The sequence below is a fragment of the Mobula hypostoma genome, chromosome 7 (genome assembly GCF_963921235.1).
Source record: "Mobula hypostoma chromosome 7, sMobHyp1.1, whole genome shotgun sequence".
In the NCBI taxonomy this organism is placed as follows: Eukaryota; Metazoa; Chordata; class Chondrichthyes; order Myliobatiformes; family Myliobatidae; genus Mobula; species Mobula hypostoma.
Window position 1 is genome coordinate 153,332,704 of NC_086103.1, and position 15,136 is coordinate 153,347,839.

Consider the following 15,136-nt stretch of genomic DNA (forward strand, 5'->3'; position numbering starts at 1 on the left):
AACAGTGCAATTCATACGCTGAATGCAGATGTGCAATATATTCAAGATGTTAAATAATTTCCTAGTAATTTTGCTGTGTTGCAATTTATTGTATGGTTATACTAAACCAAAACTTTTAAGTTCGCTTTCTAACATTTATCGTTAATATCGATGGATTTCACCATTCTTAGTTATCTTCAGGTTTACGTTTCCCAAGCCTTATTTTGAATTACTCAAAGAGTACTATATTTAATGTACTAAGTATTTTTATTATAATCTGCCATCAGCCGGGTTTATTTTTTAAAAAATCAATTGAACTGGCTGCTGTTACTGATAGAGGGAACTAGCAACGTACACCTTATGCTGCAGCAAACATTAGCTTAATGCATAACTGGATTTCACATTCTTTGCTCATACGTAGCCGAAAACGTTAAACCATAGCCTAAATTCTACCCATTATTTCCTGTATTCTCTTTTTTACATTGCAGACTTGAATTCGCAGTCTGGTTTACGTGTGTCGTTGTGTCTTTTTAAACTAAATTGTTTTATAATAACGACTTCAAAAAAGATTAATTCAGTCAAAACAACATAATAGGTTTCTGCATGTCGTAATTTTGGAGTATGTTGTATTTTGCATCCGTACATTCCTAAAGATTTTCGGTTAACAAAATGTTTTTTTCTTTTCCTGCAATTATGAAATATGTGATTTAAATAATTCATTGCAAACTGCAGGCAGTAAGGATTTTAATCGTTTCATTTATTAATTTCAAATTAAATATTTCAGCAACAGAAATTTCAAAATGTTCTTAGTCACATAGTTTTCTAATCCAGTGTTTTCCAAGTGCATATTTTTCAATATTTTCTCCAGTTTTCCACAATCAAGCATTATGTATAAGCGACGTTTATATATCCGTCCGGATATAGTTTAAATAACAATTCAAGTCATTATGGAATGAGTAATAATGATATGAACAAGCAAAATCTGAAACGATCACTGTCGCCAAGGTGTAAACTTTTCCATTAGACACATCAGATAGCAATAAACTTCAATAATATCATCTACAAATACCTTGATGGCAGTATCTTCTTTTAGCAAAAAGAAAGTCCAGCTTATCCAAAAGTATGGGATCAGTCAGCTTGTTCGCCTAGGAATTCCTGGTACACAAAACATCAATAGCCACAACTGAACGACAAATGCGCGGATATTTAAATGTCATAAAATGGAAATCACGGTTTAAAGGATATAAATGTTCATTTTCAAAGTTTTTCCAAGCTTTTGGGATTAGTAAGTATCTCTCTCGCCAGGCGCCAGGTTTGTTTTGCTGCGTTTTCCAAAGCGGTATGTGGTTTGCCCTGAAATAAATCTAGGTTGGGTAAGAAATAATGTGGACATCTGCGGCACTGAAGGCAGGAGATGAGCTGCAGTAGAATCCCGTTTAGGCGATCTCCCAAACACGACTCGTCCCAGTCCGATTCTCTGGGATGTTTCTCACATTCATAGGAAACGAGTGTTTTCATGTGATAATTATTGAGAGGCTGTCCGGGGAGTTCAAGGTGTCGATCGCGCAAAGTTTTGAGAACAGACAGGCATTTCTTCCGACAGCCCCCTAATAGAAGCCTGTTCTCGGCCTCGGCGAACTGTAACACCCAGGCATCGCTCTCGGCTGAGCTCTGTTTGCCAGATAGGGAGTAACACTCTTTGGAGAGTAAATTGAACCCCTCGGCCTTGACCTCCGCTACCCTGTTCGGCCCAGGCCATGGGATATGAGGCAGCGGCCAGTGCGCCGCGCTCCTCGGCCAAATCCCAGTGCATTTGAAAGCGGGGGTGATCTGCACAATGTAGCGGTCCCTGATCCGAAGTTTCACCTCGCTGGTGTCGGCCACCATCTTCACAACGTCCCGGTAACTACATTTGTCCACGGCCTGAGCCACCAGTGTTTGAAACCTGGAGCGGATCTTACGTGCGGAGAGATACCCCGAAGCCGTAATGAATTCCACCCACAGAGACATGCTCCTTTTACGACCGTCACTTAGCTTCAGCACGGCGCAGCCAGGTAAGGAGCCATCATCCACGAAGTTGAAAACACCCATCTGGTTCAAGTAGAGGACTACCTCGAATTCGGTAGGGGAAATTACCTCCAATCCTTCAAAGCGACTGTCGATTTCGTTCAGCGAGCTGATAAACCGTGGCTCCTGCACTTCCACTTCCTTGAGAACGTCTGACACTACTTTACACACTTCCCTGATGGTTTTGGCTATTGCAGCTTTTCGAGCTTGACACTTCTCATTATAGTATTTGTTCAGGTGGTAGACTAGTTTGGCTTGTGCAGCAATCATATTTGGGCAGAGATCCGGGTTGTATACCGGAGTCTCGCAGTACCCTGACGGATCCAATGCGGCCGGTTTAACAGGCGCCAACTTCAGAAATATAAATTTAAAAAAACAGTAAGTGAAGACGTCGCAAAAAAAAGCTTCAAATCGTAGATCTCCAACGACCAGCTTCATGAAATTCGTTCAGCAGCAATAGCGTACAAATCTATCACCGCAGTAGCAGCACTAGCCAAACTTGTTTGTTTTCTCTCTTCTCGGTCTCTCTCTCTCTCTCTCTCTTTTGTCAAGGAACAGATCAACTGTAGTCCAGTCTGCGCTTCTAAAGCTGCTGATCAGTTTGGAGGAGCATAGATGCTCTGTGGAGTGTAAAATATAAGGCAGGGCCGGGCGTCGGTATCCAATCGCTCTTGGGCTCGTCATTGCCTGCCACTAAATAGAGCTAATTAATCCTAGCATTTATAAAGAACTCAAAGTGGGTGTCTGAGCCCCAAAGAGGGTGTTCAAAAAGCGCAGTCGGATTGTCAGAGGAATATTCGAATTTTTGTGTCTATGTTGTGGATATTATTAGACAAGAAGCTATTTGGTAATATATAAATAGATGCGGCTTTTGATAGTTTATGTATTATCCCTCTCATTCTATTAGGTAGGGCAATGTTTACAGTTATGAAAGTGTTGTGTTTGTATAGGCAGGTGCTAATGGGTTGTTGTGGCAGTAGGTTCTTGTCACTTTCATAGGAGAAAGACCGATTTCATAGGGGCTCTTCATTTGATTGTCAGATTAACAGCTCAAATCCAGTTTTAGAAGGGTTTAAACTGTATAGTATAGCTGTTTTTGAAGTGGCCTTCTCACAGTCAGAAATATTCTACTACATCAAAAGAATAATAAAATAATTACATTTTATCAAGCAAAATTGGGTTTTCGAAATATTCACTTTGTAGTCTGTTTTTGAAGCTCTAAAATTGCATATTCTTAAAAAAGCATAAGTGATAACAACGCTGTACGAAAATCTGCTTTATAACAAAATTAACTTTAAAGCCTATCGGTTGTATTTTATGGGTTATTTTGAATGATTGATTCATGTTATTTATCCAAACATGCTTTCGTAAAATTATCATAGCTTTCGGATTTACAGATGCTCTTGGGGCGGGTTTGTTCGTAGCGATGCCATTTTCTGGAGCTCTTGCAATTGGAGAGTTGCTGTTTAGTGCGTCGAAACCGTGCCTGTCATTTCTCTCAATCTGGGGCTGCTGGCGGTGTGATAAAAAGGAGATAATTATGCACCACAAAGTGGGTTGCATTACTGGATATGTCACAGTTTGTAAACCAAAGATAACAACCTGTTTTGTAGGGAGAAGTATCGCAAATAGATAGATATTGATAAAACACCATAATTATTGTAGATTGAATCGCAGAATGAGCTGGGTTTATAAATTGTAGATCAATTCAGGAAATCCAATGGCGGAACTGTTGGCAAAATGTTGTCGATGTTGAAGCTGTTTAAATGAAGGAATAAATGTAGTTCGATTTACTAACTTAGTTAACAGGAACATTTGATCTGGTCAAAGGTCAATTTGTAAAACATTTTTACCATTTTCCATCAGCCTTGTACACTACATGGTATTGGTGTATATCGCATTCATATTCATCAACAGTCATTTTCTTTATCTGTGTTGGATTAGTAAACAACCGTTTGAATACGAGTTACCGTTGGTATTTAAAATACATATAATCACGTAGTAATTCTTACTTAAATTCGGCTGTGTGCGAGTATTGACTGGTTAAAAGTAAAATTACATTTTGTTTTCAAGTTGAATGGTAGCGCTTGATTGGTAGTAATGGTTGTTTTTCGGAATCTGGTGATAATGGGGATGTTCAGTTTAGCTGTTACATTTGAAAATAAAGTTATATGGAGCAATGCGTGCGTTTGAGATAACTACATCATGTCATTTTATGACGCCTCCTGATTCTTTGTTAGTAATTTAATCAATTAGTTTATTAAGTAATAGTAAAGAAGAATTAGCTGCTAAGAATATATTTCAGTTAATTTTAGAGTTTCTGGTGGAACTTATTACATAATGAGTATCATTTTTGTAAAATTACCGTTAATTCTGACATCATGACAGGTATTCTACAATTGCATTGAGCACGACATAAGCAAAAAACGTTATGATATAAAACCAGTACAAAGAATGATGTTCTGGTGCACTAGATGGTTGAAAGTCAATATATTTTAAATTCTGTATACCAACTTCCTGTGTAACTGGATTATGTAGTCCTAGTCTTTTACCTACCCATCCAAACCCCCTCCCCCCCATACACACACACACACACACACACACACACACACACACACACACACAAAATCAAAATGTGCATCATTCTGTTTCTAGAAATATAGCTAATCTGTTGATGTTTTTGATTATATTTATTAAAAGGTAGTGAAAGATGGAACAGTCATTTTATTTACCATTGAAGGAAATAAATCAAGTGGTTAAACAAAACTTCAGTTATATTTAAAAAGTAACTTTTAGCCTGTGCTCTATTTGCTATCATGTTTAGTAATAATTGCTGTCAGATTCAGAGAAATTTAAATCTCTAATGTGGCAATTCCTTAAACTTTCAATATACACAATGTTATGTTCAAAAAGATGTAACAAAAACTATTCAGATCAAAATAAATTTTCCTCTCCACATTCCCTTTCACTCATTTCTATCATATCCCTGTTCCCCAATTTCTTTTTTCAGTCTCTTTCCCTCTTTAGTTCATATTTTAGGTTGGGTAATTTATTGTACATATTTTTACTTTTCAAAATTTTATTCTTTTCTTTGGCTGTGGGATGCCATGAGAAAAAAGACTGGTTTGTGATTGTCTGAAAATAGTAGTTTTTCATTCATTTCTCTTTATCAGCCCAAGTATGGCTTTTGCAGGGTGCATTATCAATACTGTTTCAGGCACCAGTTTCAGAATTATATTTGGATTAATTTCAGATTAAATCTGTCACAACCTGAATTTCAGTATATCACCAAGGAAGGTGGTTAAATTTATAAGAACAAAAGTATACTAACTCTTATACTCTATTATTAAAAATAATGATGAACAATTGGTTTCAAATCCCTGTATTTCACTATTGTTGTATAATTGGCTACCAGTTATGTTCATCAGAAGATCTGTTCAATTTGTACCAGTTCATATAGAAATAAATCCACAGAATATTTTTTGGCAATATAAGTTTTTTTAAAAAGTTTCAATTCAAATTTTAGTATTGTACATTTAATCAGGGATTCCTTGGTTAATAAAATGAAAATTAAGCTAATAAGTTGTTTAATTTGAATAATGGTTTACCAACTCAATCCTTCTGAAAAAGCAAAAATATAATTCATTTATCTTTTGTTCTAAATGCCCATCCACTTAATAATAACTGAAGAACCCAAGCATATGTTTGAGAGCAGTGGGAGATGGGGGTCTAGAGGGATGCTGGTGGGAGAACTATTTATTTGTAGTATTGAAATCTTGCATTTTTATCATTATAGTACTTTTTTCAGTCCTTATGTAATCAATTTCTTAATTTGGAGTAATTTCTAGCATCCTCGCATATAAAATATTTTTCCATACAAAAAACTCCATCTTATTAGAGTCTTATTTTAAAAGAACAATATAACAATTTAAAATGCAGTCCCCAAAATATCTACATTTTTACAATAAATATTGTGATTTAAAAACTTCAGTAAAGGAGATACTATTAATGGTTGTTCAGAAACAACTTTGGCATTATATTCTTTGGGACCTTTACAAGCCACCTTTAGCTTCACAGCAGATTAATTTTCAAGTTTTCCTAATAGTTCAATGTACCAAGTGAACATGGTAAACTTAAGAACATATTGACCTATATGTCGAAATCCAGGAGTCAGTAGTTTAAGCTCCAAATTGCATTGCCAATGTGCACTGTGTTATTCATTTACTGGGGCAAATCAGAGCAAGACAAATGAAAGAAATAGAAACAGATTTTTTAAATTTGTTTTTAGTTTCTGCTCTGGAAAGAAGAACTCCCTACATGTGTATGTAATGTCATGTCATCATGTGCACATGACATCTTGGTAGTGTAAATTTTCTTCAACTTTGAAGGAAGATTGACATTTGGATTTCTGGAATAATCAATTCACTTCCAATACAAATACATTTTGAGAAACTGTCACAAATTAATTGCCACTAAATTTTTAAAGAATTCCTACAATTTGCAGGAGAACAATTAATTGAACCTGCAATATCTTGCTAGATTCGATGGTACAATTAAAATTAAATGTTTTCACTAAAATCACATTAAATGCACATAGCATTATGTCTTATTGTTGATTTATTTAAATTAATTCTTTTCAGATATCTGGTCATTGTGGGAAGCAAGCATTCTATATCCCTCCCTAACTGGCCTTAAACTGATCAGCTAACAGATTTGATTGATCTAAAGTCACATATAACAACTGCCCTCAGGACATTAGGGAACAAGATAGGTTCTTGTAACAATCTTGTAATAGTTTTGAGGTCATTTACATTCATGATTATGTTCTATGTTAATTGTCTAAACACTTATAGCATGCCAACTGTATACATTTGTTTTCATAAGATAGATTTGGACAGAAAATTCTCCGCAGTATTCTTTCATACTATTGTTTAAATGAAACAATATAATTCAATATTATGTACTTCTGTGGTTCAAGAACACGAATGTAAATTTAAGCCTATTACAAGAATTAGGGACCAATTTTGAACTTCCATGGTAGGTTATAGTGAAGACATTTGTAGGTTGTGGGGTTGTATTCAAAATTTCTGAATAAGATATTACTTTGCATCTGATTTTAACAAAGGACAAGTCAGTATGTGAAGGTAGGAAACAAATTCATTTTCATGAGGTAAATTAGTCAGTGAAATCTTAAAAAGAGACTGTTCTTATGTACTAACTCAAGTTTTATTTTTAACTCCTGCAAGGTAGGATACCCAAATCATGCGAATGCTACTAAATAAGATGAGGTGTGAATGATTGATTCCTTAAGTATATTGGTTCGTCACTGAAACCTAACGTGTGGTGCAGCAGAAGGTTAGGAGGGCAAGTGGTATGTTAGTCTTTATAGCTAGAATATTTTAATACAAGAAAGAAGGTGGTGATGAGCTGCTACCTTGATCTACTGCAGTGCTTCTGGTGAACGTACTTCCTCAATGCTGTTTGGGATGGATTTGCAGAATTTAAAACAATATATTTCCAAGTCAAAATTATATCAAACTTAGAAGCAGCATTGTTCCCGTGCACTTGCTGTTCTTGTTCTCCTGGTGTTAGAGAGGTCTGAGATATGGTTTTGAAAAAGCCTAGGCAATTAAGGATGCTACATACCACAGCCACTTTACATGGTTGTTGTCAGAAATAAATCTTCAGCTGGATGGATAGGATGCCTAACAAGTAGAGTGCATTATCCTGAAGGATGTCCAGCTTCTTGAGATTTGCAAGAGCTGTACTCATCCAAGCTTCTAATTATATCTTGTAGATCATGGAAAGGCTTTAGTCTCGCTGCAAGATTCTCAGCCTGTGACCTGTTTATGTAGCCACAAGACTTAAGAGGCTGATCTAGTTCAAATTTGGTCAGGCATAACCCTGGGTTGTTAAAGGTGGGGGACTCAGCAGTAATAATATAACTGAATGTCAGGATATGTTGTTAGACCTTTTCAAGATGGACTTGGTCATTTTGTGGTGTAAATATTATCTGCCACTTATCGTTGTATGCTAGAATGTTGCCTCAGTTTTGACTCATGCAAGCATGGGTTGTGAATAGTTTGAAATGGAATTGAACATTGTGCAATTGTCAGCAAATATTCACATTTCTGACATTATTAAGGAAGGGAAGCCATGGATGAATCATCTAATGATGGCTGATGGGTAGGGTATTGCCTTGCAGAACTCTGCAATAATGCCGTAGGTTAGTGATGATTGATCTTTGACAATCTCGACCAACTTACTTTGTGTGAGATATAATTCCAACCACAGGTTCTGTATTATTTCAGTTTTGCCAGGTCACCTTGATGCCACAGTAAATGCTACCTCAACATCAAGTGCTATCATATTGGCTTTACTTCAAGAATTCAGCTCTTTGATCCTTATTTGGACCAATCCAGGAAGTGAGTGATTCTGGCAAAACTGAACTGAGTGTTGGTGCATAGTTTGTTGGTGAGCAAGTGCTGCTGATAGTATTGTCGATGACAGCTTCCATCAGTTTGCTGATGATTGGTAGTAGACTGGTTTGGCAGTTTGGATTTGTCTTGCTTTTTGTGAACAGAGCATTCATGGGCAATTTTCCACATTGTCGGGTAGATGTCAGAGTTGTAATCATATTGCATTAGCTTAGCAAGATATGTGGCTGGTTCTGGAGTGTGGTCTTCAGTCCTATAGCTGGAACATTGTCTCGACCCAATGCTCTCAGTAATATGTGGAATGAATCAAATTGGCTGAAGACTGACTTCTGTAATGCTGAAGGTCTCTTGAGGAAGTCTTGGTGAGAGTGAACCTGGGATATTAAGCACAATTTTGGATATTTGGATTAGGCTGTTGAGGCTGAATTCTTCATACAGAGGGTGATGAATCTTTGGAATTACCCACCTAGAGTGTTGTGGAAACTGTCAATGCATTCAATATACTTGTATTTAAAAAGCTGGATGTGTTAAAATATAAATGGTTGCCTCTCTTGCTCAAACACGTTTAAAAACTATTAAGATTTCAATATATTTTTAAAAGTTAAGTATCATCATTTAAAAAAAACTTAGCTGAATACATTTAACAATATTTGTAAATACTTCAGGTTATTTTGGTTAGTTTAATGCTATTGGAAGAATGCAACTTCCCTTTCCATCAGCTTTAATTTAGTCTAATCAGGTACAGAATTCAAGAACTTATTCTCCATTGTAAATGCAAAGGAATCCATTTTGCTGGCAAATGTAGACATCCTAAACAACCATTTACTGGTTTAAGTGGAAGCAAATCTGGGACTTCTGTGCATGCATTAACCTGAACAGCTGTCTGCTTGAGAGGTATAGTGTAGGACTGAACTGACAGAATAGGCATTCTGAAATTGTCTGGAAAATTTTGACTTTTGCATTTCACAATACAGTACATGCCCATACACAAATCCTAGACTTCCATGCAAACTGGTAAACATTGGCTTTTTTTAGGACTGGCAATAATTACCAACATAGTTCCAGGGTAACATGTTTCTTATGTAGTCACAAAACTAATTAATTGGTCAAATGTTTTGGAGAGCCTATCAAACACAAAACCAAGGACTCCCACCACCCAAAGCATGCTCTTTTCTTGCTGCTGCCATTGGGAAGGAGATACAGAAGCCTTAGATCCCACACCACTAGGTTCAGGAACAATTATAACCTTAAACTATTAGGCTCCTGAACCGGCATAGATAACTTTTCTGAACCCTGAACTGATTCCAAAATCACTTTCAATTGGTTTCAACACTCACTTTCAAGGACTCTATAACTCTTGCTCTCAGTATTATTTATTTATTTTTGTATTTGCACAGCTTGTCTTCTTTTGCACATTGATTCCAAAATCAATCTTTGTTTATGTGTGGTTTTTTATTGATTCTGTCATATTTCTTTGTTGTCCAATTATGAATGCCTGGAAGAAAATAAATCTCACAGTAGCATATGGTAACATATATGTACTTTAACAATAAATTTACTTTGAAGTTTGATTATCTGACATTTATCACAAGAAATCGATAAACTGGAATTTTCCACTCAAAAAAAGAAATCCTATCAGATCATTTGCTCACATTGTTTACATGAAAGATATTTCACTTTCATCTTTCATTTTTAAGATATCTGCACAATTTACTAGTGCAAAAATAGGATAATGAACAAATCTTGCTTATCTGTTCTGCTGCAGAGAACATGAATACTACTTTAATTTCTGGATTTAAGTTTTTCCAGTGCACTGATAGTATGTTATCTTTGTCATCATGACATCCAGAGTAAATATTGCTCTTTGCAGGAATTGAACACCATTATAGATGTCCTGTTTGCTTGAATTGTCATAGTATATTGTAAAATACTATTTTTGTACTAAGGTTTGATATTCTCTTGTTTATTTTGCACTGTTTTCACTAGATCAAAAAAAAGGGAAATGGGCAGTATACACAAGAAAGACTATCAATATAACAGTGAAATGGAATACACAAAGAGATTTATTGACTACCTTCTACTGAATCCAAGCCATATGTTCAGACATTTTTTAACTTCTATTGTCTTTCCTCAGATAATTCTTTAAGCATTTTCACCAATCCAGTTCATTTCTTCCCATATCATAAAATGACTGTGATTACTTTAGAGTTTTGCACCTCTTAATTTGCCACACCTGTACTAGGTCATAAAGGTTCAATGCCATAGTGAATTTGTTAAAGTTAAATATTGCATTACTGAGCATTTGTGGTCACATCATAGAATTGACCTCCAGTAATGAATCTGTGCCTGCAGATGATCAGATTCATTTATTATCCCTGTACCTTGAAGCAGCGTGGAATGCCATTTTCTCTTCGGTTGATATTAATATTCATCTTCATATTCAGCATATTTAAGAATATCCGTCCACTTAAATGTGGATAAGATTTTGGAATCTACAAGTTTTAACATTCGTGCAGAAAATAAGCTTTAGCATGTGCTTTTTAATAGTTAAAATACCATTCCATGAAGTCTTTTGAAAGTCTGGAATTTTACACTGGATTTGATTAAACAAGATACAACTTCATTGGTTAACTTTTTTGGGAGCCTGGGCATCTCTGGCATAGTAAATGTCTCTTGCTTCTTTCTAATTTCTCTTGAAAAGGTGAAGGTGAGCTGCTTCTTAAACCACTGCATTTGGTGAAGGGATTTCACGGTGCTATTGAGCAGGGAGTTTCAGGATTTAGACCCTTCAGCAATGAAGGGTTTGCAATATATTTCTTGGTCAAGGTAGTGTGGCTCAGATCCAGCAGGTGGTGGTGTTCCTATGAGTGGTATTGGGAAGTAATCACAGTACATGTTTCAGACAGCATAGACCAGTGCTGTAAAGAACAAATGTTTGAGACGATGGATGGGGTGTAAATCAAGTAGGCTGCTTTGTCCAGATTGCTAGCAAGCTTCTTGAGGTTTATTACATCCTAACTAATCTGAAGAATATTTCACCATATCCTGATGGGAAGGCTTTAGAGCATCATGAGGTGAGTTATTCTTCACAAGATATTCTGCTCTGACTTGTTCATGTAGCCATGAGATTCCTTTGGCTGTTTCAGCTGAGTTTTTGGCCACTGGTGATCCCCAGGATGTTGTGGTTGGAGACTCAGCAAAAGTAATGCCATGTGAAGGTAGGTGGTTAGTCTCGCTCGTGTTGGAAATGGGTTTTGTCTGACACTTTTGCCATATATCAACCGATGCCTGAATGTTGTCAAAATCTTGCTGCATGCAAGGATGAGCTCTTCCATTTGCTGAGGAGATGGAATTTGGACATCGTGCAACCATCAGCAAATACTCCCTTGCCCCCAACTCCCTTTCTGACTATATGAAGAATGGAGAGTTATTGCAGCTGAAGATGGTTGGGTTTGGGACACAGCTCCAAAGTACTCTGACAGAGGTGCCGGGGACCAGGGTTATTGATGTCAAAAAAGTGCAACAATTTTGAGCAAGTTGAGTTTCCAACAGCCTTTCCTTCTGATACCATATATAATAGCTTTAGAGAACTTTTAAATCTAAGCTTGGCCAAATGCTGCCTTGATTGAAGGACAGCCATTAGGGTTAGGGTTAGGTGCCGGAGACCATACCGGCATCAGGTATGGTAATGACTCCAACAGACTCAGAGGTGAAGTATTGCCTCACCTGGAAGGACTGTTTGGGGCCCTGAATGTTAGTGAGGGAGGAGGTGTAGGGGCAGGTATGGCACTTGTTCACCTTGCAAGGATAAGTACCAGGAGGGAGATTCATGGGGAGAAATAGATGGACACCAGGGGTGAGCGATCCCAGTGGAAGGCAGAAAGTGAGGTGGAGGGAAAAATGTGTTTGGTGGGATCCTGTTGAAGATGGCAGAAGTTATGGAGAATTGTGTGTTGGCGGCAGTGGCTGCTGGGGTGGTAGGTGAGGACAAGAAGAACCCTATCCCTGGTGAGGTGGCAGGAGGATGGGGTGATGGCAGAAGTGCAGGAAATGGGCTTCTGCAGATTTTCTCATCAACTTGCTAGATTAGCTGGATTTGTCCTACCTTTTGTGAACAGTACCTGGGCACATTGTACAGTAGATGTGAGTGCTGTAAGCAGTTTGGCCATAGACATACCTTCTCTGGAGCACAGGCCTTCAGTACTAGAGCTAGGATGTTGTATGGTCCCATAATGTTTATTGTCAAAAAATTCTAATAGTTTGTAATTCTTCTATAATCCATGCATTTTCTAATTTCAAGCAATGAAGTCCTCCAAGGAATTCCCTTGTTGCCTTATTCCACAGTCAAAATGATACTTGACTATCTTAGCTGCTACCTTTCTGCCTTATGATAAATAAAAAGATCATTATCTCTAATCCATTACATAACTTTCAAAAGAGGAGTTTTATGCAATAATAAAACATATACATTTTAACAAGTATTGTAAATAAAGTATTAATAACTTAAATTTGTAAGGTAGATGTCAATGTTGTAACTGAACCAATCTTCCACTTTAAGCTTCTTGAAAATTTCATTTTTTCTATTTGATTCAATGGCATGCCTTCTTTTTATTGGCATCATGATATAAAACCAGCATACCAGATTGACAGCCCATTGGTGGGTTTCATGTTTCGATGTACATGTTAATAATAATCTTGAATCTTGATCTTGATTGGCTAAATGGCATGATGTTTACTTCCATTTTCCTTGAAATAGAATTGACAGTCAAGATGTTCTTAAACATTAGTAATATCCATCAAGTATCAACCAACCATTATCTTTCATGTAGCTTTTAAAAATATGACCCAATTGAGTTAGAAATTAGACAGAGCAGCTTGTTTATGCACTATTACTCCCCTTAGGGGTTCTTCTTTGGTTCTGTGGCTTAAACTGTACTTGTGACATAAAGTGCACCAGATAATTTGGTGCAGGCATCACTAGTCTACAGGGTTTATATCAATTTGTAGCCAGTGTAGGTTTTTTTTTGCAATTTATTGTCCCAGACAACACCCACTGCTAAATTTGTGCACATGCATTGAGCAACAGTAAAGTTCCCTGTCTTCCTCCTCCATCTCTTGTCTCCTCCTCCCCAGCACCAGCCGAGATCCTCTACTCACAGGTTTTATGGTGTTTAATTTCTTCCCACTATTACATTTTAGTATTTTAGTTATTTTGTTTAAAATTTTCAAATCTACAGGAAGTGCTGTGATGGTTGTTGAGATGCTTTGTTAACCATGTTATGTAGGGAAGGGAGAAATTAAATGCCATGAAACACGTGAGTAGCTGAGTATTTCTGCTGATCTGCACAATTCTGTAGTTTTCAGTTTTGGGTGCACCAGCAAGCAAAATGAATGGGATTATGAGCAGAGTCTATGCAAGTTGGACAAGCTGCTGGAAAATAAAGGGTTGGTGAATTTAGGTCTCTGGAAAGGAGGCAATATCTACTCAGCTCTCTTACCTGAGATTCCTACTGAAATCTGCCAGCTTCAACAGCCACAACTGCACCTTTTGAGTAGGGTAAGAAGTACACTGGCAATTGTGAAGGTGCTGTGCCTATGAATGTATATATCTTTCATATAAAGAGCTGATTGCATTTCCTTATTGGGTTTATAGGGTTTATATAGGGTTTGCAAAGATTGTTGGCTTCTTCCCAGTACAAGGAGCTGTTGAGTAAATGCACATTGCTTTGCTGCACTGGATATCAATTTCTCTATGTAGTGGAACTGAAAGGGATTTAATTATGCTTACTGTCAGTTTAGCATCTGACCACAGGTGTCGTGACTTTGAGGTCAATGCCCAGCATTCTGGCAATACTTGGTGTCTTATTCTGCAGTGGTCTATTGATGCATATGTATATTAACCACATCAGTCAATGGATGCTGCATACTGACCATCAATGGTTTTCTCTGCTGTTATGACTCATGACTCCAATTTGCAGCCCATAAACACATGCATAGAAAGCTTTCACATAACCCTACATGCTGAAGTGTCATTCGGCCACAAGACAGGACTAAAATACAACATAAAAAAACTTAAACACAATTTCATAAATTATGCTGTATTTTATACAGCAGTCATCCAAATCACCCTTATGCATTCTTTTAATTCCTGTTTTGCCTTACTTATCCTTGACTATTATACTTTACTGTCTTAGGGACTGGAGCATGGCTGCTGGAAGTCTTTTGGGGTCTTCCTGCAGTCAGCATTGCAGGAAGACCTCAAGAAAGTGTGGGCCTACAAGACCCAGTTTCAGACTAACCAAGTTGTTGGGGATAGCAAAAGCCTGATCTGAGTGACTGAAAGGTAACAGCAAGCTCATTGATAGTGTTAAGATGGGAGGATGAATATTGACAACCCAGGGAAGGAAATGGAATTATGCTTTACTGAGGTACCACCATTCCCCAGGGTGCTGCCTTAGTAGCTCTAGTCATTTTCTAAGCCATAGAATATTTAAGCATTCATATTAATATCTGGAGCTGTAATGCTTGAAAATTTCATGTCTGGAAGGATAATTTACAAGCTTTACAAAAAGGCTCATAACCAGTTGATTTCTGATTCCCCTATTTTTCTTGAGCTTAAATGAACTGGTAGCTTTTAAGGTAAAAAGCATTTT

General features: G+C 37.1%; 2 protein-coding genes across 5 annotated transcripts in view; one reads left to right on the forward strand and one right to left on the reverse strand.

Annotated features, from left to right (window-relative positions):
• Positions 1–15,136, forward strand: part of nbeaa (neurobeachin a) — an 868,656-nt gene that overhangs the window by 630,969 nt on the left and 222,551 nt on the right. The window lies entirely within an intron of this gene.
• mab21l1 (mab-21-like 1) lies at positions 789–2,316 on the reverse strand. The gene has a single exon (XM_063052904.1). The coding sequence runs from the start codon at positions 2,314–2,316 to the stop codon at positions 1,237–1,239; it is 1,080 nt and encodes a 359-aa protein (XP_062908974.1). The 3' UTR covers positions 789–1,236.

Bases quoted from the DNA above. Each gene is read 5' to 3' on its own strand.
- mab21l1 (XM_063052904.1), bottom strand. From the start codon at position 2,316: ATGATTGCTGCACAAGCCAAACTAGTCTACCACCTGAACAAATACTAT.